The sequence below is a fragment of the Anas acuta genome, chromosome 25 (assembly GCF_963932015.1).
Source record: "Anas acuta chromosome 25, bAnaAcu1.1, whole genome shotgun sequence".
NCBI lineage: Eukaryota > Metazoa > Chordata > Aves > Anseriformes > Anatidae > Anas > Anas acuta.
In genome coordinates, this window is record NC_089003.1 from 296,023 (window position 1) to 321,664 (window position 25,642).

General features: G+C 43.1%; 1 protein-coding gene and 2 long non-coding RNA genes across 19 annotated transcripts in view; 1 reads left to right on the plus strand and 2 right to left on the minus strand.

The window, feature by feature from the left end:
* The window catches only part of LOC137844641 (uncharacterized), a 34,424-nt gene extending 11,387 nt beyond the window's left edge, over window positions 1–23,037 (minus strand). Inside the window, exons 1-4 of one of the 2 annotated variants that reach the window (XR_011089977.1) lie at window positions 22,901–23,037; window positions 18,701–18,809; window positions 8,818–8,884; window positions 7,520–7,621 (exon numbers count right to left, since the gene is read on the minus strand). This is a non-coding gene — a long non-coding RNA (uncharacterized lncRNA). Of the gene's footprint in view, window positions 1–7,519; window positions 7,625–8,817; window positions 8,885–18,700; window positions 18,810–22,900 lie in introns of both variants that reach the window. The other variant, XR_011089976.1, reaches the window with a different exon arrangement.
* HOXB9 (homeobox B9) lies at window positions 64–25,642 on the plus strand. 16 transcript variants are annotated; one of them, XR_011089964.1, is made up of 5 exons: window positions 4,179–5,508; window positions 5,599–5,635; window positions 5,785–6,587; window positions 7,785–7,976; window positions 8,619–13,941. XR_011089964.1 is itself a non-coding variant. In XM_068661115.1 (2 exons), the coding sequence occupies exons 1-2, from the start codon at window positions 21,399–21,401 to the stop codon at window positions 25,640–25,642; spliced, it is 744 nt and encodes a 247-aa protein (XP_068517216.1). The 16 variants fall into 16 exon arrangements, 1 of the variants encoding a protein (XP_068517216.1); XR_011089959.1 differs by adding exons at window positions 16,283–16,397; window positions 25,407–25,544 and having other exon boundaries at window positions 4,206–6,587; window positions 8,619–12,267; XR_011089963.1 differs by adding exons at window positions 16,283–16,397; window positions 18,040–18,682 and having other exon boundaries at window positions 4,206–6,587; window positions 8,619–12,267.
* LOC137844642 (uncharacterized) lies at window positions 20,272–22,614 on the minus strand. The gene is made up of 2 exons (XR_011089978.1): window positions 22,414–22,614; window positions 20,272–21,813 (listed from the first exon to the last, which is right to left on the minus strand). It is a non-coding gene; the product is annotated as an uncharacterized lncRNA (long non-coding RNA).

Sequence of the window (25,642 nt, forward strand, 5' to 3'; positions counted from 1 at the left end):
ATTCTCCAAAAAGCCACTGAATGGGATGCTAATAATATTTAAATAATAATAAACAATCCCAACAGCAGTTTTTATGACCTGGTTTCTGCTGAACTCCCTTTTGGTTCAATTTTGCTAAAACTCCAGCCAGATCTCATCCTACACACAGTTCCCATTCACCATGCCATGGTGGCCTGACTGGGGCCTGGGGACTGGACCAGGTCTGGGAACCTCCCTGGAGCAGCTCTGTTCTGGCCTCCCTGTGCATAAGCTTGTGGCTCGCAAAGACAGGAGATGTTTCACTCTTTCACATTTATCCCTTAAATTTCCCCTTCCTACAGAGGCACTTGAATAATCAATACCCGCATTAAAAAAAAAAAAAAAAAAAAAAAAAAAAAAAAAAAAAAGCTTTTTTGAGACAGATTGATCCCTTCTGTTTTGCCTCAACTGCTAAAAAGTGAAGAATACATATCTAGACTGAAGACAGAACAGTACTCTGACAGCCGTTTAAATCAGTTAGAGCCCAAATTGCCTCAAATCACAAATGCACAGAGCACCATGCTGCATTTCGCCCTAGCGGTGCCTTGCTGCTACACTTTTTGATGTAACTTGGCATAAATGCAGATTGAACCCCTCCTTCCCTAAAAACACAAGTAACCCAATTCTCACTTCCTCTCCTAGGTCCAGTGTTTTTATCCTCCCCAGCTAATTCGCGCCCGTTAATTAATTGAGCCCATGGCTCCCTCTAGCGTCGCTCGGGGCCATTCCCGGGGGCGAGGGCTCTGCTCCCGGCCCCGACCCCCGCCCTCCCTCCCTCTCTTCCCTACCATTGGGCTGGAAAGGGAAAAGGCTCTATGAGCTTAAGCAGCACAGCAGGACCTGGCCTGTGTCGTTTTACTGAAGAGCTTTCCGTGTGTGGTTTGCATGAATGACACAGAGAGGTCTTCAATGTTCTCTTTAAAAAAAATGATGGAATACAGCTAGACCATTTAGACTGTGAGGTCTTTTAGACTATAGTGACACCAGAGAAGGATCTGGAGCTGAGTCTGTTCAAATCTGGGGCTTCAGTGCAGTGGGCTGTGGTGGTTTTGAAGGTCCTGGACCTTCAAACACTTTCCTGCATTCTTACTTCCTCTCAGTGTCAGTGGATTTCACCGCTATGTATTTGTATGTGGACATGAACACCATGTTTAACAGCCAAAGGGACCTGTTTATGGTGGAGGCTGGTTTTGGTGGGATGTAGAGACATTCAGCAGGGGACATCAAGACTGTGCCATGATGCTGCTCACACCACCCACATACCCTCATCCCCTGAAGAATGCAGAGGCACTGCCTGTGCACAGGTACCCAGGAGCTCACAAGCACAGGCTCCTGTCTGCAGCATCCATGGGCACGAGCCAGATTGCTCTGAACTAGAGAATATGTTCACTTCTTCATTTAGATAGGAATTCCACTAGAGAAATTAGGTTTCTGTAATCAATTGCTACCCTGAAATAAGTCTTGAAGTGCTCTTTGCTTCTCTTATTGGTATTTCTGTGGGGAAAATGAGGCATGCAGCTGTGATCAACTCCCCAGAGCTCTGCAGGATCTCACAGAGGGAAGCTTTCATAATTGTGTTAGGCACAGATTAGAGATGTCATCTCCTCCAGTGCCCCTCTGTTACTTCCTTGACCTTGGGGGGACCTCTTCCTTTCTTCCCTTCCTGCGAAGATGTACAGACTTCTTGCTCCTTCCACCTCCAGGCTGCCATGATGAGGGGATGTTCCTTCTCTGGCTTCCCACAGCATCTATCTCCATAAAACTACCAGCATCAGGGCCTCTGGGACTGCCCAGAATATAAATAATAATAAATAATGTGGGTCTTCAGGTTCCAGCAATCTTTCCCCTCCTTTCTCCTCTCCTTTATCCCCTGCTTCAGCCATTGTGCATCCTTTGGGCAGTCTGCAGGTATGCAACCATCCAGTTGTTCATAATTCTTTGGGAGTTTGTCCTTTCTCACCCTGACTGAGGCATTCTTCTTTGTTTGGAAGACTTTTCCCTGTGATCTCCAGCAGACGCACCTCAAGTTTCAATCCCAACCTTGCACTCCTGCTCCTTATTCAAGAACCGTGATCTGTGTGACCTTTAAGGTCAGACATCTCTAATCCCAAGAATAACAACTCTCTAGTCAACAGGAGGATTTCTCTCTCTCCAAGTTTATGAGGGGTAGTGACTCTGGGGGTGGGGTAGGGAGAAGAGACCTTAAAAGGTCCACATCACCCATGGATGTGAGCTAAATAGTTTCAGGATGGTGCTACAACTTGCCTTTGCTCTGTCAGAGGGAAAATACACTGGGCTCTTTTGCTGGGATCCATGGTCTCACTTTGTTCTTGTGACTTACCATGTGATTTTGGGGCCTTTTTAAGAAAAAAAAATAAAAAAAAATCTTCTAAAGAAAACTGGCAGATTAAGGGGCAAGACCACCCCCCAGCCCAAGCACCAGGACAACCATGGAGATGGAGAAGTAATTTTTTTGGCCCTATTTGGGTTCCAAATCTTCAGAAAGACTGGAGAAGAGGAGGCTGTTTTTTCAAAGCTGTGAGACACTGACACTGCACAAAGGAGAACCGTAAACCTGTGAGGCCAGGTGAGCAAGAGGGAGAGGAGTGCTTCTATTCCCTCCCAAAGGAAGCTAACTCATGGATTTGTTCTTGTGTTTTTTCCTTTCCTAGATTTCCAGTTATTTCCCATTATTTCACCTCCTTTCTCCACCAAGCTCCCTCTTTGAATTCCAAAATATGTGATTAATTAGGAAGAAAAGCAGCAGGAACAACAAAATGATATATCTGTGGAGTTTCTACATTTACTTCAGGCTGGTGTTGGGCTGGGATTTTTCTGTGTGGATGATGGCCTACAGGGGAGCTGAGCAGCCCTTGCCATGTCCCATGGATGGGAATGATCAGGACAAAGAAACCCCATCACCTTCCAGCAGAGACTGGAGCTGTCAAATGTGGAAAGGTTCTCCCCACCATGGGCATCCCATGGATGTTTTAGAAGCCAACAATGCCTCTGACTGGAATCAGAATTCAGCTCCAAACAGTTTGAAAATCCTGTGTTTTAAGGTCAAGTCGTGAAACAGCTCTCATTGCAAGGTTTGACTGCTTAAATTCATGCTAAATCTGGAGGGATCTCTTCCTGGGAAATGTAACCTGGAGAGAGGGGAAATGCAGGTTAAGTTAAGGAATGAAATGAAACTGTGTCCTGGGAGTCAGGTTGTAAAAAGTTGTTACCTGGTAGTGTTCAGGCTCAGGCACTGTACATGTAAAGAGACTTTTACAAGGAAGGTTTATTTTTTGAACTGGGGGCAAAAGGGCTGTGGCGAGGGATGCAGAGGAGCCCCACACTTTTTGGAGCCGGGCTGGACAGTACCAGAGGTGCTCATCCCAGAGTTGGTCACCTCTAGTGCCAGTGGCAAAGAACATTAGTACCTGCTGGTAGCAAACATCGAGAAGTAGCAGTTTGGGGTTGTTTACATGATGTGGCAAAATTCCCTTTGTTTCCTCTGCCCTTGGCAGCAGGTGCCCCAAAACCCTACACACTCTTTACTGCAGGATTTAAGCAAAAAAAAAAACTACAGCAAAATACGTTTCCTAAATCCTAAGGTCTGGAAAGCCATCAGCAAGGAGAAGGTATGGTGGTGGTGTTCCCTGCAGCCTATAGGATCCTTTTCTGTCACTCATTTCTGAAAAAACACCATTTGTATATATATATGTATATTAAAAAAAAAAAAAAAGGAAAATCTTCATTTCTTCTATCTGAGACACCTTGAAACCTCAACCACTGACTTTTCCTTTAAAGGTTCTGTGCCCATTTCTCCTTTTTGTTTGTTTGTTTGTTTGTTTGGTTTGTTTTGTTTTTTGTTCCCTCCCAAATGACTCCTAGTTATGGAGGAACATTGAGGACAAGTGAGCAAGTGTGGGGAGTAGGGCCAAGGCTGCAGAGAGTCTGGCAGTAAGGTGGGGATTGTAACGGTCAGTTCCCTTGGCCACTCTGTTTTTGTCCCCAGATGGCTGAAAGCACCACTGGCTGACACTTTGGACCATGCAGTCAGTGTGCAAAGCATCTCTGGACTTTGGTCCCCGGGGAAAGGACAGGGTAGAGTGTGAATGGAAAAGCCCCCCCCCCCCCCCCCCCCAAGGGACCACCGTGCAGAATCAGAACCTGGGGGAGCTCTGATTTTTTTTTTTTTTTCATTTTAGTGAAGGACTTTTGGCTACATTCCCTGTGCAGTGCAAAGGTCCATTGAGAGAACAAATGCAAAACTGTTTGGAAGAGGAGATGGGAGGCAGAAAGCTGCTGAAATGGGGAAAACCACCCCAACTTCATAGCTCACAGCTGCAGCTCAGATAACTGTGGGGGGCTGGGTCCTGCACACTGCTCCATGTCAGTCCTGACTGCTGGAGAGGAGCACTGGTGTTGGAGACCACCAAAAAAGGGTCAAATAACCCTCTAGGGCTCAAAGTGTTTCCAAAATGCCATTCTCTTTCTCCCATGGTTGTTTTAAAGCAGAGGTTGGTTTTGGTTTTCAGGGCTTTTTTTTTTATTTTCTACATGAGGTTTTGGTTTATAATTTCCAAAATCTGTAAAATCCTTCCCCTTCCATAACTCTTTAAAAGATTTGTCCATTACTATCCACTAAAATCAGCACAGTTTTATTTTTGAGATCATGTTGTTAATTCAGAACTAAATGTGACTGTAAATTATCTCCTCCCAGAATGAGCTTTAATGTTTCCACCAACACCCTGTCCCTGCAGGCTTACTTCCAGAAGGGAAGGTGTGTTGCAAGTGAAGGAATTGGATAAATAGATTCTAATGAGGAACCATTTTTTACCTTTTCTTCATTCTCCCAGTCCGTGTTGTTTTGGAAACAGTGCCTTCAGCCATCGGAAACCTGGTGTTGTGGTTAGTGATTTTTTTCTTTGCAATTACAGCTCTGCAGAGGATTGTGCCACAAAGCATCATTTTTCTTAAAGACAGGGTCAAAATTAATTCACTGTGATAGTTAAATTGCCCTGCGTGGCCAGGCATTTAATCCCGTGTATAAATCCTTATTGAAGAGAGAGGGAGCAGATTGGGCACGGCCCTCCCAGGCAATCTGGGTTTCCCCCGTCTGTTGGATAAGCCCTAAAGCAAACCCCAAAATTGGATGGAGTCCCCCCAGCCCCGGCTAGGAAGGCTTAGAGTCCTCATCCAGACGCTCACCAAGACCTTGAATTCCTGCCGGAAGGGGCGGGAAAATAAAAATAAAAAAATAAAAGGGGGGGGGGGGCTAAGTCGAAGGAAGTAGGGCACGGGCAGGAGAGCAGGGGCAAGGGCTGTTGCCCCCACCTCCCCACCCTGTGTCCGTGCAGAGCCGCGGGCCGCGATTTTTCCAGGAGCGGCGCGGTTTGGGAAGGGTGAGGTGGGGCGGGGGTCTCTTCCTGGGATCTCCCGGCTTTCGGGTGCTCCATGCCACAAGAAGGGAGGGAGAAGCCCCAGCTCGGAGGCCAGGTGATCTTTCCTTCCCTGAGAGTGCTACGGTCTTTTTGCATTTAATACCTAATATTCAATATTCCCGTCTCCCTCCTCCACCGCACGTAGATGTGTGCAGCCTGTGAGGAAAGTGCACTGCAGGGAGGTGAGGATTTGTCCTTTGAGCCTGTGAGGACCGAGCTGTGCGCTCCTCTACGGCAAAAGCTTCGAGACCGGCTTGCAAACGCCGAGTTACATGCACTCAGCTGGGGGTCAACTTTCGCAAAAGGACATTTTCTCCTCTCTGTTTTTCAGGATAGGTTTTTGTGCTTTGGCACAACCACAGGCTTCCGCTTCATCTCCACAAGAGCTTTCTGAGAACAGCGACCACCCCAAAAATGGGGAAGCTGGAAATAGAGGTGTCAGCAAGCTGCGTCGGAATCAAGTGAGTGGGGAGGAGCGAAAGGAGAGTCGGCGTTAGCTGCGGCCGCATGTCCTCAAATTAAAAAATACATATCCACCCCCTGCAAACCAGTGAAGTTTCCCATTAAAGTTGACACCAGGGGATGGTCTTAGCAGTCTCGTCCGCCTCGGATTGGTGAGCCCTCCGGAAGCCTCTTGCACACGCATTTTTTAACAGATAAGTCGCCAGAGACTTGCCCCCTTCTTCCCTCCACCTTATCTCAAAATACCTTTTTGCAAAGCCCGAGCCCTCTCCCCTAGCCGTGCTGGCAGCTGCCTCTTCCTCCTCTGCCTTCTACTCTCCGCTCAAGGTTCCTCATTGCAAAGAGGTGTGTGTGTGCGCGTGTGTTCCTCCCCTTGCACCTTCCTTGGGGTGCAAATCAGCCGGGACTGATTCCCCGCACCCTGCTTTCCCCACCGAGCCCGCAGGTTCCCAGGAGCCGCTTGAGCACGTTCCCCAGCTGCAGGCGGCTGTCTCTGGGAAGGTGGCTTCGCACCCGCTGGGTCGCACGCTGCAAGTGGGGATTTTGAGGTGCCCGTTGTGCTGGACCCTGATTGTGGACCGGGGGAAAGTAAAAAAGAAGATGTCCTTTTGCGGCAGGAAGCTCCATCTTTAGACAGGTCTAAAGATGCTAAAACATCACAAGAAATCTAAGGTGGGTAGAACAAATACATAAAAATTAAACTCCCCTCCCTAGGTTTTATAGCGGATGAAGGCAAACAATCAGGAATTAACGACGAACAGGGAAAGCCTGCAGTTTGCCGTCAAAATAGAATGGTTTCGTCTAGACTGCTAAACAGGGGGAGGGAGAGTGCTTTTTTTTTTTCCTTCGTTAACACAATGGCCCTTTAGTTAAAAATTAATTTACAGCACCCTCGCTCACAAGCCAGACTAACGTTCAACCAGAAGGAGTCTCTAGGAAAGAACTGGAAAAAAAAAAAAAAAAAAAAAAAAAAAAAAAAGCAGACGCTGGGGAAGGTTTGCTAGGTTGTAACAAGTGGTGGAAGGATGGAAGGATGCCTCTGCGAAGGAGAGAGGCTGCCTTTATTTATTCATTCCCCGTATATGTGTGTTTTTTGTTGTTGTTTTCTGTTTTGTTTTTCGGGTGGGGGGGGGGGGGGGGCACTTAAAAAGAAAAAAAAAAGTAAAAAGAGAAGACGCAGACTAAGAGAATTGAACAGGTAAGTCTTGGCTGGATTCGACTTCTCCGGGCGATTGGGGAGGGATATGTTTTTCGTAACGTGTTGGTCTTTTTATACTTTCCCACACGTAAATTCCCAGAATAGTTTATCCTCCTCATCAACTACAGAAGTCCGGATAGAAAACTGTTACACGGCTCTCGGGACGGGCGAGCAGCCTTGCTTATTTTCCTTCTTCTTTGTTTTTCATGATAAATTAATGCTCCGTCTTCTAAAAGTTCAGGCTCTCCTTTAAAACAAAGATCAGACGCAAAACTGCTTTGTTTGTATTCCCCCTTCTCCACGCGTCTGTATCTCTGTTGGGAGTTTTGACTATTATTTCTCACGGTTTCAACTCTTCACCATTAGCACCATTTATTTGGTTATGTATTTGGCTAAAACCACTAACCTGCGCCATCGACTCGGGGAATGGATTGTAGATGAAAGGCAGCCGCGTCGCAGTTCCAAGCACACCGCAGAGAAATCGCACTTGGCGCAAGGCTGGGAAAATCTTCTGGAATAAATCCCCCCAAATTAGTGGTTGCCTCGCCTAGTGCCTACCTAGTTAAAATATAATAATAGTAATGCAACCCACAGCTTCCTGTTCGCATGACTCTTCCATTTTCACTGTTGTCCTTTCTCCTTCCGCTTTTTTTTTTTCTTATGATTCCTAGAGCCTAGCGTTTGGATGAGAAGGAAGGTTACTTGCTAGACTTGAAATTAGAAGTCTGTTTCGACAAGATTGCCAAGGCCACTTGCTGAGGAGGACTCAGCTTTTTATGCTGCCATGTGTTTCTCTCCGTGTGCATAAACTTGCGTCCATCCGCAGAGATGCAGAGATAGGAAAGCAGTTGTGCCGTAATGAGGTACCTTTAAATTTAATTTCCTGTCCCTCCCATGTTTTATGGATTTTTAATAACAATGTTGGAAACCAGAAAAGAAATCTCTTTAAGTCTCCGGGATAGAGGGCTTACGTACGTAATTGAAGGTAACCGGGCTTAATTACGTTTCATAACAAATGGGTAGAATAGGAAGAAATGCAGTATATTGTTGAAGAGAGTACCCAGTGCTAGATACATTTCTGTTGTTCCTTTCTAGAGCTTTTTATCAAGATTGCCCTTTAATTTTTTCCAACGGGTAAGTTTTGCAAAGAGTTAAGCATAATTCTAAATACCCCGACATATATCAATTAAAAAAGAGAATATTTTTAAAAATAAATTATCACATGAATTTTTGGACCACTTGGTAAAGCGAGAGGTTCAATGTCAGAAAATTAAATTCGCTTTACCGATAGGTTTTGTATCTGAATCTAGGCTTGTTCAAAATATTTTGTGTTGACAGCCAACATAAAGTTTCTGACTCTTTTGTACCTGCTGCTAGATTACTTATTAGGGTTCTGCCCTTAACCACTCTGCCCAAAGCTTCTATTGTGAATTAAGGTCTCATTTGATTAACTTAGAAGGTTTGCTGCATGTGTGGACACTAATAAAATTATTATTTTTTTAAAGTGAAGCACCCCTGCCGTTCCCCGTCCCAGGGTAACGATGCCGTTTTGGGTCCGGGACCCTGCAGCCGGGCCGGGCTGTGAATCCGCGGCAGGGGCAGAACACCTGGAATGGGGCTGAGTTCAACCGTGAACCTGCAAAGGCAGCTTCGGCATCTCCAGACACCCTAAATTAAGTTCGAGAATTTGGAGAAAATGCTTACGTCTTTGCTCGCTGAGGAGAGGTGTTTTCGTTTTGCTTCTCTACACAGTCTACAATTCCAGTTCGCCCTGAAAAGAAATAGTTATTGAGAAAGGTGTGACCGAGCTCACTCCATCTTTTTGTTCCTATTAATTGAAAACTTCCAGCAGTGAAGGGGACATTATGTTGCCCGGATTCTGTTTTTATTCCAGGGACTTTGCATAGTTTGCTTTCCTTAATTCCGCAGGAAGTGGGTGCCAAGAGACAGAGGAAAAGACGCTCCCGGTGCGCTGCAGGGGCACGCGTGTGCCAGTCCTTTTTTTTGTTGTTGTTGTTTTCCTGGACTAATGACTCCGTCTGATTGCGGGTTTAGTCTATAAAATGACGGTCTCCGTCTCTCCTTGATCTCAAGAAGAGCCTGGACGGCCACTCACACTGATATCCGGAGGGGACAAAACAGAACGAAAAAGCAAAACCTCCAGCCCAGTCCCGACGGGGAGGGCCGGCGGTCGGGCCGAGGGGCTCCTATTTTACCCCACCTCGTGTCTCCCTTGCCCGGAGGGAAAGTTTTCTGCAGCAAGCATCCGGGGCGGTGCTGCCCTCGGGACTTGACTTCTCCCCATCGGAGCAGATCGCTGAGCTCGCGTACCCCGGCGAGGAGAACCGCACAAACCGGAGTTTTTGCAGTTTTTGGCCGTGTTTTAGGCGGCCCACGGCTCAGTCTCTCACTTCACTTTGGAGCAGGACCCAGGACTTCTGTCCCCTCAACACCACGGGGCCGCCGCAGGGTGGCGGGGGGGGGGATCGCTGCCCTCCTCGTACCAGCTCCTCTCCGTCGGCTCCCTCCCGGTCACCTTGGCTAGAGGCTGTGGCACCCTGGATGCCCCGCGCACTCCCACCCCGCCCCAGAATTACCGGTGTAAACCTGGCTCCCAAGAGCCCTACCGGGCTTCTGCCCCAACATGGAACATGCCGTGGGGAGTGGGCTTCTGAAAAATGACTTTAATGCAGCCTTCCTTAAGGCAGAATGACTAATTTTTATCCCCCAAAAATATTTTCTCTCTTTACCTCTTTGCTTTTCCTTTCTTTCGCAGAGAGAAGGAGAGAGGGAGGGAAGGAAGTAAAGAAAGAAAGAAGAAATAAAGTGAAAATGTTTGTGTTCTATTTGTCAGAGGAAACAAAGGCTGCACCTCTAGGCAGCTGGCTGGCGCGGAGGGTGGCCGGGCCGGGGGCAGCGCGGCTCCCGGGCTGATCCCGGCCAGCGAGCGCCGCCCCGAGGCCACCGAGCCGCCGGCTCCGCTGCCGCCCGGAGCGGCAAAACGCCCAACGGGGGGTGGCCGGCAGGCAGTCCCGGCTAGTTTCTGCCGTGGACAAGTGGTTAAATACAGCCTCAGTCAGCGAACGGGAGATAACTTTTTAATGATTATTATTTATTGCTTATGGTTTATGCTTTTTTACCGGAAATATAATGATTCAAGCTTTTTTTTTTTTTTTTTTTTTTTTTCCCAAGGGGTGGTTAAGAAATATCACAGTGCAGTTTTCCTCGAATTGTTTTGTATCTTTTGGTCTGATGGATAGCAAGAAAAAAAGAGAGAAAGAGCCCACACCGAGCTGTTTCCCATTCACATGCAGTCCAGTGAGGTGGAGAGGGAGGACAGAAGGAGGGATTAAGGCCAAATTTTTAATCTTTTTCCTACAACTGCGACAAGCGCTTCCCGTTTGTAACGTGTTCTTGGGAATATCTGCATGATTCCTAAGGAGCAAACACCAAATACTCCCAAAGGCTAACGCTGATGAATAGAAACTGTGAAAAACAGCTGCTATAAACACATTTTAATAAAAGTATTGCTTTGTGAGCACCTAAGTAAGTCACAAAGAATCCCGTAATGATATCTTGAGATTCAATGCCATTTCACTTAGATAATCTTTAATAGATTTTTCTATAATGTAATGGTGTATGCGTGTGTAATGGATATATACACATATATATACTGATATATGCTCACGCAAACACTTGAAATCCCTCCCATTCCAGCCTATTAATTATTTTAGCACTTATTCCCCTGACAAGCAGAAGTTATCTTATAGCTAAGACATCCATTTACTGTCTAAGAGCTCTAACTTGCCTTTGACGTCTAAATTTAAAATGTCTTTAAAACTTTAGCAACGTCCAGAAGGGGGAAAAAAAGATCTCATTGCCTTAAAATATTATTCCAGCCAAAGAATTAAAGCTAATACATCACCTACTTTGTTTTTTTTCCCCTTTTTTTTCTTCCATTTTTTTAAATCAATTGTTATTTATTTTAAACCTGATCGTGAAATTAAATGGTACATGCAGTTTTGTTTTTCATGTTTAACTTGAGTGGTTTTCCTTATTTATGATTTCCATTTGCAGCTGGGGGAGGGCTTCATTTCCTTTTCAAGTTGCAACAGTGAAAGCTCTGTTATATATATATATTCCTTCTGTTTGATTTGTCTGAAAGAAAGAGCTTTTAGTAGAGCTTTTATTAGTATGAGTTCAAGTCTGACTACGACTTTTGGTTTACAGATAGTACTGGTATAAAAAGTACAGTAGTGTGTCCTAGTGAGGTTTTTAAATCATCTTTGCAGGAAATAGAAAATATTTAACAAATTGTAAATATATTGTAGATGCGATATATGTAAGTATACTAGATTGTACATATACATCCCTGCAAACACATCATATCTACAGACCACAGGAACGTGGTACTATAGGTTCCTAATTTAATATGTAAATATAACTGAAGTTTAATAGTAAACTTAAAATGCATTCCCTCCACGAATTTGATTTAAACTTGAACCTGCATATATTTGTGTACCAGAATGGTGAGAAAGAGAAAAACGATGATTTGTGAAGTAATATAAAAATCTATATTCATTTTAAGCTGTACCCCTTACCAAGACACGGAATCAGACGATCTTTTCTCCCCTCGGGCATTTAGAGACCTCTAACCTAACAATATAGAAGTAAAAACCCAAGCTGCACAACATTCTCGCCCAGTAGATTTTTTCCCCTTTCTATTATCTTTTAAATGTTTGTTTGTTTGTTTGTTTGTTTGTTTTGCCGGGGGGGGGGGGGGGGGGGGGGCGGGGGAGGGAAGAGTTGTTCTTTGTGGGCTTGTTTGTTTGTTTTCTTATTCTGCCCTGTCTTTCTGTTCCCCGCCCGATGTGGTGTTAACTGTTTGAAGTTCAAAAACACGGCTAAGTTTTATTGTATTTCCGGTACAATAGATTTATATACCGTCTTATCCAGTCTTTTAAAGGCTTTTCAAATGAAATGGAGTTAAGTTTTAGACAAGTTTCTGGCTCCTGCGTGCATCTCTTGAACTCGGTGAATTTGCTTCTTCAATGAACTTTTAAGCTTCACTAAACATGCACTTTCGGGACGGCTGACTTATTGCCTTCTGTTTAGTTATTTAATCCACTTGAGGACAAAACCCGATTTTACAAGGTAAGACTTTGACTTGATTTTATATATTTATCTGTGTGTGTGTTTATTTGTGACACGAAGGGACCTAACCTGATAATCTGGGGATGTTTGTTCCATTTTTGCCAAACGGGAACTTCTGTTCTTTCTGCCAAAATTCCACCGCAGAGGTTGCTTGGAGCTCAGCAAGGCCCTCGGGGCCTGCACACCTTCTATCTTCTCTCCTTGGCTTTAATTCTTTTTCCTATCACCACCAAGTCATTACTGTATAACATGTTCTTCCAGCACATGGTGCACGTCGGAGGGAGGAAAGGACAAGTTAAGTTTCTCGGAGTTGTTATTTGCACCTATAAAATAGTCACAATTATGCTTTTTCTCATTTTACTTGATTTATATGTCCTTGGCTTCTTTTTTCTTTAAATGAATCACCTTATACATGCATTCAAGGGATGAGAATATGAATTAATAGCTGAATTATTATTATTATTATTATTATTATTATTATTATTATTATTATTATTATTATTATTATTATTATTATTATTATTATTAAACTCACGGCTTTGACTTCATTTTCTTCCCCGTGGAAAGTTTTCCAAACGTTAATGCTTTTATATTAAATAATAATATTATCATCATAGTGTTTTAATGTGAAGGTTTGATGAATCAGCTTGAAATTGAAAAGGATCGTCTAAAGTAGATTTCCAGAGGAGGTGGGGCAAGAACTTTGGGAATTTTTAGTCTTTTTTTATAGCCTCGATAATCGCTTGTTTCTCAAAGTCAATAGCATTTTACTGTTTCCTCTGGTCTATTTGTAAACTATTTGTAAAGTCCTGCAGGAGGGATCTGCAGTAGACACTGTACATAGAAAATCATTTGAATAGTTATTTCGTGAAATCGTAGGGGTTCGTCTTTGAAAAGATCCTTTTGTTGCTTTTGTTTCCTAGCAACTGTTTTCTATTATAAAAGTTCAGATTGCAGATGATGTCAAACAAAATGGCCGCCCAGGCGCCTTTCTTGGTAATTTTAGCCTTTGACCCAAGAATGAACTAGAACTGCTCTGTGAATTAGGTAGTTTCATGTTGTTGGGCTTTTAGTTTTAAACACAAGAACATCAAACTACCTGATTTACTCCAGTTATCCTCCTCGGTGTGTTGGCTGAGGGCAGCTGTGCGGGGAGGGGGCCGGCTTTATCCCCCCGCCCCGGACCGGACCGCAGCGGCACCGGGCGCGGAGCCTCCGCCCCCCGTCCCTGGCGCAGACCACGCCGCTGCCGGGCCCCAGCACCGGGCACCACCGGGCAGGGGTGCTAGTTTCTTTGTTTGAATCCCCGTTTCGGGGACCTTTTGCGAGACAGGGCAGCCACGGCCCAAATAATAAAGAGCTTACTAAGGGTCTAACTGGGCTACGATACCGCTCTTAGGCCCAAATCCCTCTCCCCAGAAGCAGGCAGTCCTGTGTTATCAAACCTCTCTGTGCAATGACGTGTGTATATGTAAAACATATACATATAAAATATGCAAAATATGCACACAGTTGTAAAGTAATTTAAGTGCTTCTTATTTTAGTAGCTGTGATTTACACCACTGTGTAAAAGGTAAAATGTGGGTTTAGGGAATGCCAAAGAACTGTGACCAGTTGATGAGTTTAATTGTCCCCATTGATAAAGTAAGTTTATTAAAGGCCCTGCTGCACATCTCCGTAGAGCTTCACTTTTGTCATTTCGCTTGCAATGCTATAGGTATCAGGACAGCGAGCAGGTCTCTATGGCTTCTCCTATTGAGGTAAAAACACACGACTTATCCGTACTTGTTGGATAGTGAATTCAATGTCATATTTGGTCCCTGAGGATCTCCTGCATCTCGCAGGAAACATGTCTACGTCTTCAGAGACGAAGTGTATAAAGCCACAGTCTGTAGGCGCGCACCCGCGCACAGGCGCGTGTCAACTGCTCACTGCTGAGCGCTAAGCGCTCTGAAAGCTCATCTCTGCGCCCCAAACGCACCATCTTTAGACAAACTTAAGCTAGAAGCACGCCTGTGAAATTCACTTAATGAAAGGGCTCAGATGGTATCAGAAATGTCCACCGACACTTTTTCCACATCCTTCTTCCATATTTCAAAGTGCTGCATGTAGGAATAAGCTTATTTTATTGTATTTTATTTCAAACAAACAAACAAAAGAAAAAATCAGTGTGAATGTGAGAAAAAGGGAGTGCAGAGAGCTTTGCGTGTCAACTTGTGTGGTTGGATGAAGTCTAACCATTCCTTATGGACCCATCTACTTTCTACAGACTGGAAGCTCGTAGAGTCGTGTGTGTGTGTTACCACTCGGCTCGTGGAAGCAATTTTCCTTGCACTGGTGTTTAAAATATCCATAAAAACAAGTTTAACATGGTCCAGGCCACGGCTAAATAAGCTTGCGATTGCATGTCCCTTCGAGGTTTGAAGAATTAAACTTTGAAACGATATCCATGGTCTAAACCACCATCTGCTGCTACATTCCATGGCCGATGGATTACTTGGGAATTTAATTTTTCTCTCTCTCTCTCTCCTTTTTTTTTTTTTTTTTCCCCATTCTGAGTGTTAAGACACAACGAAAACAAACAAACAAAAAATCTATAGGTTGTAGTCCGGTGTGTGCTTATTCCCGAAGCTGGTGATTGCAGTGCGCATATTGCCTATCTCTCCTATTAAACAAACAGCCACTCCAAGGGGAGGAGAGGGAAAATCAAACAGCGTAAAATAGCTCGGAGTTTTTTACCTAATTCAGCAGCCCTGTGACTACTTCCTTGGAAACAACGTGCTACTTGTGCCCTGACTCAAAGCCCTTAAACGGAAAAGGACAATCTGGGAAAGTTAATCATAAACTATTCGGTAATAATGTCCCCACAGGCAACCACTAACCTGCCTTGTAAATGTCTGGGCTTCTGATTTTGATCTCCCTCCTACCCACGTAAATACAGGAAGCAAGGACCAGGGAGGAGAATGGGGACACAGAGCTGGGACAGATCAGAATCAGGCCCAGGGGGGTCTGCATTACTGCCTGAAATCGGGAACTGGGACTCATTTCCCCAGGCTTTGGGAAAGAACTGGGGAGAGGAGGGTGCGGTAGGCTGGTCCCGCTTGTCCTACAGGCTACCTCTGGAGCGGTTTGTTTCTCTTTTCCGAATTAGAAAGATAAGAACGACCTTACTTGGAGAATGAGATGTGTGGGGATAGCTAAAAAAATCCTCAGCGTATTAATTGTCTCTTTTGAGACATGGTACACATTTCTGCTCTGAGAGACAACGAGTAACTGTCTTTAATGTAACAAATTTCCCCCAAATTGCTCTCCTGACAAGGTCCAGTATGGCTGATATTACCCGACTCAGGATGAGTTTTAATTATGGGCAAAAGTGTAGTGAAAAGAGCCTACCTATAAGAAACTCCACCTTTTATTTTCCTGAGGCTCAAGGTACGGATTTTACTGGAACTCTTCCATCAGTACTTAGTTCTTGTACCTGTACTTCTACTTTCACACCCTCCTCCCCCGCCTGAGGTAGGAGTGGCAGATATCTCACCCCGATGGGCTGTTATTTCCCTTCCTTCCAGATGAATGCAGTTTGGAAGATTTTTCGGGGGGCTCCAGTTATATTGTGGTGACCCCAAAGTAGATCCCGGTCTCAGGGAAGGGGAATGAGCAGCAGTTGCACCAGCAGCTCCCGGGGTGTAAAACGTGCGGCAGCAGGAGCGAGGCAGGCGTCCAGCTATTTTATGGGGGTTGAATATTATTTCAATGAGGGAGGCGGGGGGGGGGAGGGGGGGGGGAGTTACTCTAGTAGCCAGAAAGTGTGTTCCCGAACAACAATCAAACTTTATTTTAACTTTCCTCCACCTTCCCGTTTCAAAAGCACATACGCTTTTACTTTACAGGGGATCTAAATGCTTTATTAACTGCTGAGATTACAAACCTCATTTGAAATGGTGTTTTAGCCAGAGTGTACTTTTGGGTCTTGGAAAATTTCCAACATGTGTAACTTGTTTTTGCTTCTCTTCAGACAAGGAATTCCGTCCCCCCTCTCGACGCTCCCCCAACACACACACACGCTCCCTTTACGGATTTTTAACAGACGGCAGCATTCAAACTGAGAGCCAGCACAGGAAATGGCAAAGGTAGATCTTTCTGCTTTTAGGCTACGGAAACTTATTTCACTTATTTATTTATTTATTTATTTATTTATTTATTTTTTCCTGAGGCTATAGGCTCTACTGTTCAAGAGAGATTTTCTTGTTGCACTCTCGTGAGTTTGTAAGGGTATGTGACTAACCTTTCTTTCTCTTAGACCCATGTAAAAGTATCATACATAAATTATTTGCTTTATGTAGAGTTTTTATTTCTGTTTCCTGGCTCTAAAAGGTTGTTGTTGTTGTTATTATTAATATTATTATTACTGAATATTTTTATGGCCTAAAATAAACGCTCATCCCTTTGAAAGCTGGGTAACCTCTGAATCTGGTCTCCAGACTCTCTATAGCCATGAAGTTCACGCTCAGCTTTTATCCTCTCTAGCTTATCCTTATCGACTTCAAAAACCAAACTGAAAAGCATAGTGAAAGCACTGCCGAAAGTAATGCACATTACACACCGATGACACGTTGGCCTCTGATTCTTAAGATTCTGATAGAACCCACCTAGTTCTGTCCTGTCCTCAGTGCAAGAGAAAGCTGCAGCCCCCAGTCTCCTCCACCTTCTTCATATCAGTGATAAAGAGGCAAAATTATCTGGAAGAAGGTGTCAGTTCTCATAAATGAGAATAACAGTCTTTGAAAAGTGGCTAAATATGTTTCAGGCAAGAAATAAATTATCTTATATTTTATTTTTTTATTATGCCAAAACCATCAGTAAAAAATGGCAGCTGAACAGACTTCAAACCTTCATATTTTGAAAGTATTTTATATTTGGTTCTTTTCAGCGTAGAAATGGCAAGCCAAAGAGCTGTTTGTTAAGGATGAATTTTTGCAGCTGTGTATTTCAAAGGGAAGCACTATTTGGAAATGATTCCTTCTCTCTACCAACAATAAAGATTATTTATAAGCAGCATCTGAGTTCAGAAGCCTTTGGCTTTCCATTGCAAGCTGACAATACTTCAAATTTTTCCTCACAGCCAAATACACTTGATGCTTATTCTGAAAGCAGGAAAAAGTTTCCACTTCAGACTTTTTTTAATAACAATTTCCAGTTCCACTTCCCTTTACTAACTCTCAACAATCGCATATCTAAAATTAAGTCAGCTAGTATGCAAAACGAGCAAAACTCATATCCTGTATCCTCTCGCTATAAAGATTCATTCCTGCAGCTGACTTTTAGATTCTGCTCGGAGATCACTGTCTCTTTGGCTCTTCCTTCTCTAATTTTTTTTCAAACAGAAGATCTTTTCATGAAATTTCTGATGGGCTCTATTTCGGGCTTTAAAGTATAAATGTCTACATAACACCACCACACGACTTGGTCTCTCTAAGCGGGCAGATCTGGAATAAAATGGTAACTTGCCTTAAGCCCCATTCAGAAAAGGTTGCAAAGAGATGAGCTATGAGGATATACATAAAAAATAAACTACTGAACAAACGGAAACCTCCAGAGAAGCAAACGCAAATGGATTTTGCAGATCTTCTTGTGAGGTTTCCACCCACTAGGGATCTGAAAGCCCTTAGTTTCTGCCTCACAGCCATACTCATAAGAGTCTTTTCGGTTTGAATTTATATACTACAGAAAATTATATACTCACATGCTGACACAGTTCATCATTATTTATAGGAGGCGCACCAGGATTTTTTACAAGAATATATTTATTACAGGTAAGACATAGCCAATCTATCTAGCAGACAGAGAACAGGTGTTTTGCTTCAATTAACGTTCAATATTTTTATCTATACTTATTCAGCACACTGATAACAACGCGGCTGTTTATCCATCAGTTAGATAAACACTTTTCCATGAGCCAAGAGAGTTTAATCTCCACAACATACTTAAATCAGCCTTTTCCTTTTCCAAGCTCTCATAACATTTTCAGAATCCTTCCGAATCTGTTGTAAAATGGGTTGGTTAAAAACAAACAAACAAACACTGATAGGCAATAGAGCCGAGAAATATGACAACATGAGCAATCAGCTCGCATTTCGTGTCTGAAAACATGGGACCTTGAAATTTAAAAACTCCCTGAGTCATAAAGAAGTTTAAGAGAAGAATAAATACAATAGAAAAGTTGGAAAAAGCAGGAATTCCGCCCATCGCTCTACACAACCGTCTTTTCTGAGATGCACACTGTAGAAAAGCAGCGGTCCTGCCCCACTCTGCTCCCTGGTATGAATTCCTCTGCTTTTACTAGTTTAAAATCAAAGGGTATGAAGTGGAGTTACTTTGGATTTACCCCCGCGAAAAGGAGAAGAAAGTTTGCAAGCCAGTGGGGAGTACTCACCTGGTCACATTTCCTCACGGAGGTCTTTGCAAGATCTTAGACCAGGGGCTGGAAAGGGCTGATCAACCAGTCTTCAAACCTCACCTTGGCTGGAGACTGGAGACTGGATCTGTTTCTCAAGAACAGAGAGAATTTTGCTCTGGCTGGGGTGCTCTTTCTACTTTGATTGATGCAAAAATTAAAAATAAATCTGACCTCCGGCATTAAGCTCCAGCTCTCTTTGCCCATCATGCTGACCCCCTTGTTTTTTGTTTTGTGTTTATTTTTCTTATTTTTCTTATTTTAATTAAAATGAACAGCTTCTTAATAGCGCCTCTGTTAGAGTATCTCTGGTTCTGAACATGGGGAAATGTGTCCTTCCATCACGCTGCAGGACATACTCATGGAAAAGTACCGCTTATAAGAATAAACGAAAATCTAACGATTTGGGTGTCAGTATTCAAGCATCTTTATGATCTTCCTATATCAGTAAAACACCTATGATAGCAATTTCATGCATACATTTTGTATAGATGCGGACATCGGGAGTCATGTACGCACACGCACACACAATATCATAGACAGAGAGAGGTGTAATAAATTTTTTCCTTGGTTTCAGGTGACTATTAACACATCCCAATGTTATTATTAGCCTGCTAATACAGACTTACATCCCTATATACTTCAGGAACGATTCGCAGTCATTTATCATTGCTAGAAATCTCTTTGCCCTTCACATTAAATATCCTTCTGTTTTGGGGTGAGAAGAATAAGGACGGAGGGGTAATAGATTAAAGGAAGCGAATTGATCCAGACTGTTACAGCTGAAGTCCAGAGAAACACTTTTGTACTAATCATGCAGTGCACCTTTTCCTTAACCAACATTTACGACGCCATCAGATCATCTTGCAATAAACGCATTTGTCATAATAACTTCGTAAAACTGACCCTGCTACCCTGAATCAGATAGGATCGGAGCCGCACCGCACTATAGTCCCCTGTCAATCACTTACGTCGGTGCTGGCAAAAAAAAAAAAAAAAAAAAAAAAAGCGAGAGCGCGAGAGCGAGAAAGAAAGGAAGGCAGGAAGGCAAGAAGGAAGGCAGGAAGGAAGGCAGGAAGGCAGGAAGAGAAAGAAAGAGAGAAAGAGAGAGAGAGAGAGAGAAGGAAAGAAGGAAAGAAGGAAAGAAGGAAAGAGAAAGAGAGAAAGAGAGAGAGAAAGAGAGAGAGAGAGAGAAAGAAAGAGAGAGAGAGAGAGAGAGAGAGAGAGAGAGAGAGAGAGAGAGAAAGAAAGAAAGAAAGAAAGAAAGAAAGAAAGAAAGAAAGAAAGAAAGAAAGAAAGAAAGAAAGAAAGAAAGAAAGAAAGAAAGAAAGAAAGAAAGAAAGAAAGAAAGAAAAAGTATTTTTAAAAACACAAGGAAAATGCGCGAGGCCGGGGGTGGGGAGTTCATATACACACACAAGGCACATGCATGCAGCTATGTGAGGTGTATGTGTTTGTGTGTGTGGGGGGGGGTACCGTGACTGAAAATGCGAGGGATTCCTTTTTACCCCTTTTCTTTTCCACAGGCAATAAATTCAAGACTATAAAAATCAAAGAAAGCTAATGTAAGTTTTATTAAACTATTTAACCATCACAATTTTAAGGCATTCTGAAACAAAGCAGTATCAGTGGCACACTGTATTTTACTAGCCTTGTAAAGTTAAATGAAGGTTTACGGTTTCAGCAACATAGTAAACTATTTTAATCCAAGCAAAGCAATCCTGATATTATGACGCAAAATACGTGAACATGTACTCATATATGAAGATATTTTTTAGATAGTATATATATATAAAAGCATGCAGTCTAAGACAAGCTTTGGAGATATACAGGAGGTTGTGTCTCCTCAGCTCGATGGTTGAAGTAGTAATGTGTACATTCCAGTGACATTATAAATTTAATATTAAAACTTATTATTTTACCATGTTAACAATCCATTTTCCAATGCCAGAAGGTTAATTATTTATAACACCTTCCCCACTACTCTTACTACTTAGATCTGTTGTTTGTGGGTTTATTTTTTACTTCTCAAAAAATGCATACGTATCAGTATTTATGTATATATGCCTGTAATGGACACACACATTTATGTATGTGTATGAAATCACCGGGTGTGTGGTGGTCTGTACGTAGTCTGGCTTTTTGCTATCATACTCTGGAGCCCGAGTGGCAAAGCATAGCTTTTATCTGTTCCCCCATGATGGTTATTAAAAGCAAAGTGAGTACATCAGCATCTTTCTTTAAAAAAATAATAATAGTAAAAAAAAAAAAAAAAAATCTTCCCCCCTCCCGGACCCCCCCAACCAAATGTTTCAGGAGCAAATCTGTGAAGGGATTTTAGCTATTAGCCCCAGCGCTGCCTATTTCGTGGCTTTTCTAAACTACTGACGTTTTGCAGCATTGCATAAACATAAAACAATCCATCCTTGATATGGAATGCAAGGGCGGATGACAGCGCAGCGCAGCCCCCTTGGCTTCGATTGATTTACGCCGAGACTGACGCTTTATCAGGCACACGAAAAAAGTTTGACCAATCATTTTGCTGGGAGCTCACAACACAGCAGCCCAACTGTACTTTGTTGGCTAGGAAGTTCGAGAAGGGGGTAGAGTACAAATCTAGATCTGTCCTATATATTTTTTTCCCTTCATTGAACCGTGCTTTGTATGATGTCTGAGAATGTCCATTTCTGGAACTCTTAGCAATTATTATGTCGACTCTATTATAAGTCATGAAAGTGAAGACTCGCCTTCAGCCAAATTTTCATCTGGGCAATATACAAGTTCCAGGCAAGCTGGGCATAATGAACATCTAGAATTCCCCTCTTGTAGTTTTCAGCCAAAACCTCCAGTTTTCAGCGCTTCCTGGACTCCTTTGAATCCACATTCTTCTGGTACCCTTCCTGCCGTCTACCATCCATATATTCAACATCAAAGCGTCCCATCTGATAGCAGGTATCTACGGAGCTGGCTGGATCCAGTGCCCAGAGCAGAGAACCTCCCCGGGCAGGGATCTGTTAAGGCAGAGCCGCTGCTGGGCCGTCCCGGGGATGTCCATAAACAGGGAACACAGGAGTACAATTTAGAAACTTCTGCTGCAAGGGAAGGGATCGTTTCCAATCAAAGGCCCAGCTTCGAGGACAATAAAGTTTGTGAAGGAAGCGAAGACAAAGACAGAACAGATCAAAGTAAGTTATAAAAGTGAGGAAGTAAACAGTATAAAAGCTGGAGGAGGTGCAATAAAATGGGACAATGCTGCATAAAGTTTAAAATCAGGGCTTAAAGAAAACTCTCAGATTGCTGATGCCAACATAAGGGGAGAGGTGGGGAGGGGAGAGGGGTGGCATTGTCTCTGCAGATAAATAAAAATCAAAATAAAAATGAGCATCGTCTCTGAGCAAAACAGAGTCCAGAGCGGACAAAAGCTGGATCAAGTCATCCTCTTTCCTACAGAGCGCTGACTCCGGCTGCAGAGATCACTTTTGTAAGCGGGAGCAAATTTGTGCGGGGTCTGCGTGTGAAGGGGAAGGAAAGGGGGAGAAAAAAAATGTCGGGGGGAAAGGTAGGGAAAGGGTGGCGGAGGGTGGCGATCGGGGGAGAACAAGGGGGGAAAGAGCGAAAATTACGGAGGAAAAGTTCACTTGAGGGAAGTAAACAGCAGAGAGGTCTTTTCCATGCCCGTTGCTCTGATTTACCTCGGCAGATTCAGGGAGAGGCTCTCCTCATACTGTTTCGTGTTTTTTGGTGGTGGTGGCAGTGGATTTCAGTGTTTGTTTTGTTGTTGGTTTTGGTTGTTGCTTTCTTGGGGGGGGTGTTTATTTATATTTATTTGTTTGTTAAATGTTACGGTTCAGGGTATAACTATTTCACAGCCATATGATATTTCTTAGTTAAAAAAAAAAAAAAAAAAAGAGGGGAGGAGGTGCCTCCAGATTAATTAGTTCTTAATTTGTAAGGTAGCCAGATAGGGGAACAGTTAAAATTGAGCATATGCTTATTCAGTGACCTGATTAAGTTTTTTTTGTTTGTTTGTTTGTTTGTTTTTCTGATCTAAAATATAGAACAGAAAACCTTTCTCCTTGAAAGTACTTAATACTACTATAATTAATGCTATTATTATAATTAATGCTATTATTATTATTAAAATTGTGCGAAAGCATTTAAGTAAAAAAGAATCAGTACCTTCACCTCACGCAGTTTCGGTTGGTACCTAGTTTCCATCTGAAAGGTAAAAGTGACCGAAAGCTTATGTTGGAGGTGAGAGAGAAACTTGGCTTCACCACCACGGTAAATATTTTGCAATGAAAGCCGAAGTTGTATAAACTTCCCGGCTGGAAATGGCAGAGAAACAGCCCCTGCCGAGGGTATAGCTCTGCAGAGTGTATGCAGGACACACTGTCAGTCATTCTTTTTCCTCCTGAATTAACTTTTTTTTCTTCCTTTTTTTTTTTTTTTTTTTTCTCACCAAAATGCAAGAGCAACACAGATTGCCATTGCTACCATAGAATTAAAAATATTCTCAGTATATTCTCGAGCCTCGTGATTTCCTTTCCTCTGTGTCCAGGATGTTATGGTGACATTTTTTTCCTATCATTTAACTTGCACCATGCACGCACACGCACACACACTCACACACAGGCGCGCGAAAAAGAAAGTCCTGTTCTATTGTACTGGGCAGAGATCCAGAACAAACTGCGACCGTGAGGTGAATGATTTGAAAGAATTAAATATCCAGGTTCTGTGCTCAATGTCCCTGAAATTGAATATATAAAAATCTTGTCCAAGAAAATGTTATTATGTTATAAGTAAGTGCAGGGACCCACGCTAAGAGGATGCTGTGTGGTTTCTATGGCATGTGGTTAAGATGCATATTTTGTTTTAAATAATAGTTTAATTTGGGGTAATGTTGAGAGCCTGCCAGGGCTGGAAGACGGAGCTGTTTTGCAGAAAGCGCTCCCACCAATTTCCCTGACTCTTTCAATTTTTGAAAGTATTTCACAATAATGAATCTCTACACTGTATATGGCACCGGGATCTGTTAATTTATTTGCCAGATTTTAAAGAGTGCATGTGCCAGAACTTCTACTAATTCGCTTGCCAGTTTAGGCACGTATATACAGTAAGTAGGTAAAACAATACTCGCATTTAAAATATCTTATATTTTAACGATCCAAGATATAACCAAAAAAATAAAATCAAACCAAATAAATATCTGTTATGAAGCACAGCCCTCCATAGCCATTAAAGGATGGGTAGCAGGATTAACAGTATCAATTATTAACAGCTTTCTTCCTCTTTAATATTTAATTCTGCATATTAGATTAAGTCAATTACATTAAGGAAATAGCCGTGCAAATTTGTAAGAGGCAGTACTTACAATGGAAGATTAACCGGATTATTTTTAAAAAATGTTCAATATATTTAATTTTACAAAGAGGAAATGTTCTGATGGTGCACGCGTGTGTGTATGTATATATTTATATTGGTCCATTTAATTGGTGTAAAGGTTTATGGCTTCAGTCACAATTTCAGAGAACGAAAAGGAAATAAAATAGAAATACGTGGTCTGTCTATAAACCTTCATTTTGCTTTTCCAGTATTCAGTTACCCAACGGTCCTCTAAAATTTGCTTGTGATTAGTAAATGCTCTATTGTTTATCCCAAAAGGACTTCACCTTTGTGTGCAACCTTCCCATAGTACCTTCCCCAAGTACTGTGTCTGTGGGACTCATTTCTAAAATGTCGTGTCCTGTCCCGTCCCCCACACACCATCCCCCACTCCACCCCACCCCGGCTTGATTAGGCTTATTCCTGAAATGTGCTTTTTGCAAAAGATTCCCACGTAACTTCTCCCATACGCGAGAGTGATGGGCAGTCCGTTATTTATTTTTGGCTGCATTTCTCCCCTTCGAAGCAGCCCTGCAAATGTCCGTGTCTCTGCATAACACTGTCCAGATCTCCTGCAGGAGAGTGCAGCTAGCCCTCAGAGGATTTTTATGGTATCAAGACCATTTCTTGCCACATAGCAAAATAGGCAGAATTTATGAAAGTTTTTTTTTTTTTCAGACATCATCTCAATACTCTTTGCCTGCACGCTGTGTCTGTAGGAGTGCATCTGGAGACACGTGGGAAAACACATCTGAATTATATATATAATTTTTGCATTGGTTTCTCTGAGTATAGCATATGGAACGCGCAGATAGGCATTATGCAAATCTGTAAGTGCATGTATGTGGGTGTTTTCTGGTATGGATAGACCTGGCGAAAAGTCGGCGGGAGCTCTGCTACTGGGTACAGAAGACACGTGTGCACCCAAACATACATGTGCGCAAGCATGTATGTGCAAGTGAGCATGTGTGCGCAGACATGTATGTGCACACAGACACGCGGGGAAATCTAACGCGCTGCTGCTCCTTGCCTGCAGCCCAGATCCCCACCCGCGGAGGCGCAGGGGACGGGCGCGGCAGCTTTTCGGGACTGGGGCACCCCCCACATCCACGCGGGTTTGTTCGTCCTGACCACGCTCTGCTATTATCATAGGGCCTCTGCTGCCAGCTCATATCTCACTGAGCATTTTTCACTCGGGCGTGCATATCCGTATGTATAATCTTAATATTTGATGGCATGATTAAAACCTTCTGAGAAACACTCAAGCTGCATCGTATTGATCTTGCTGCTTTTCTTTCAGCCAACCCAGCTGCCAGCTGGCTTCACGCCCGTTCCTCCAGAAAAAAGCGATGCCCTTACACGAAATACCAGACCCTGGAACTAGAGAAGGAGTTTTTATTCAATATGTACCTGACGAGGGACCGTAGACATGAAGTGGCCAGACTCCTCAACCTGAGTGAGAGACAAGTCAAAATCTGGTTTCAGAACCGAAGGATGAAAATGAAGAAAATGAACAAGGAGCAGGGCAAAGAGTGA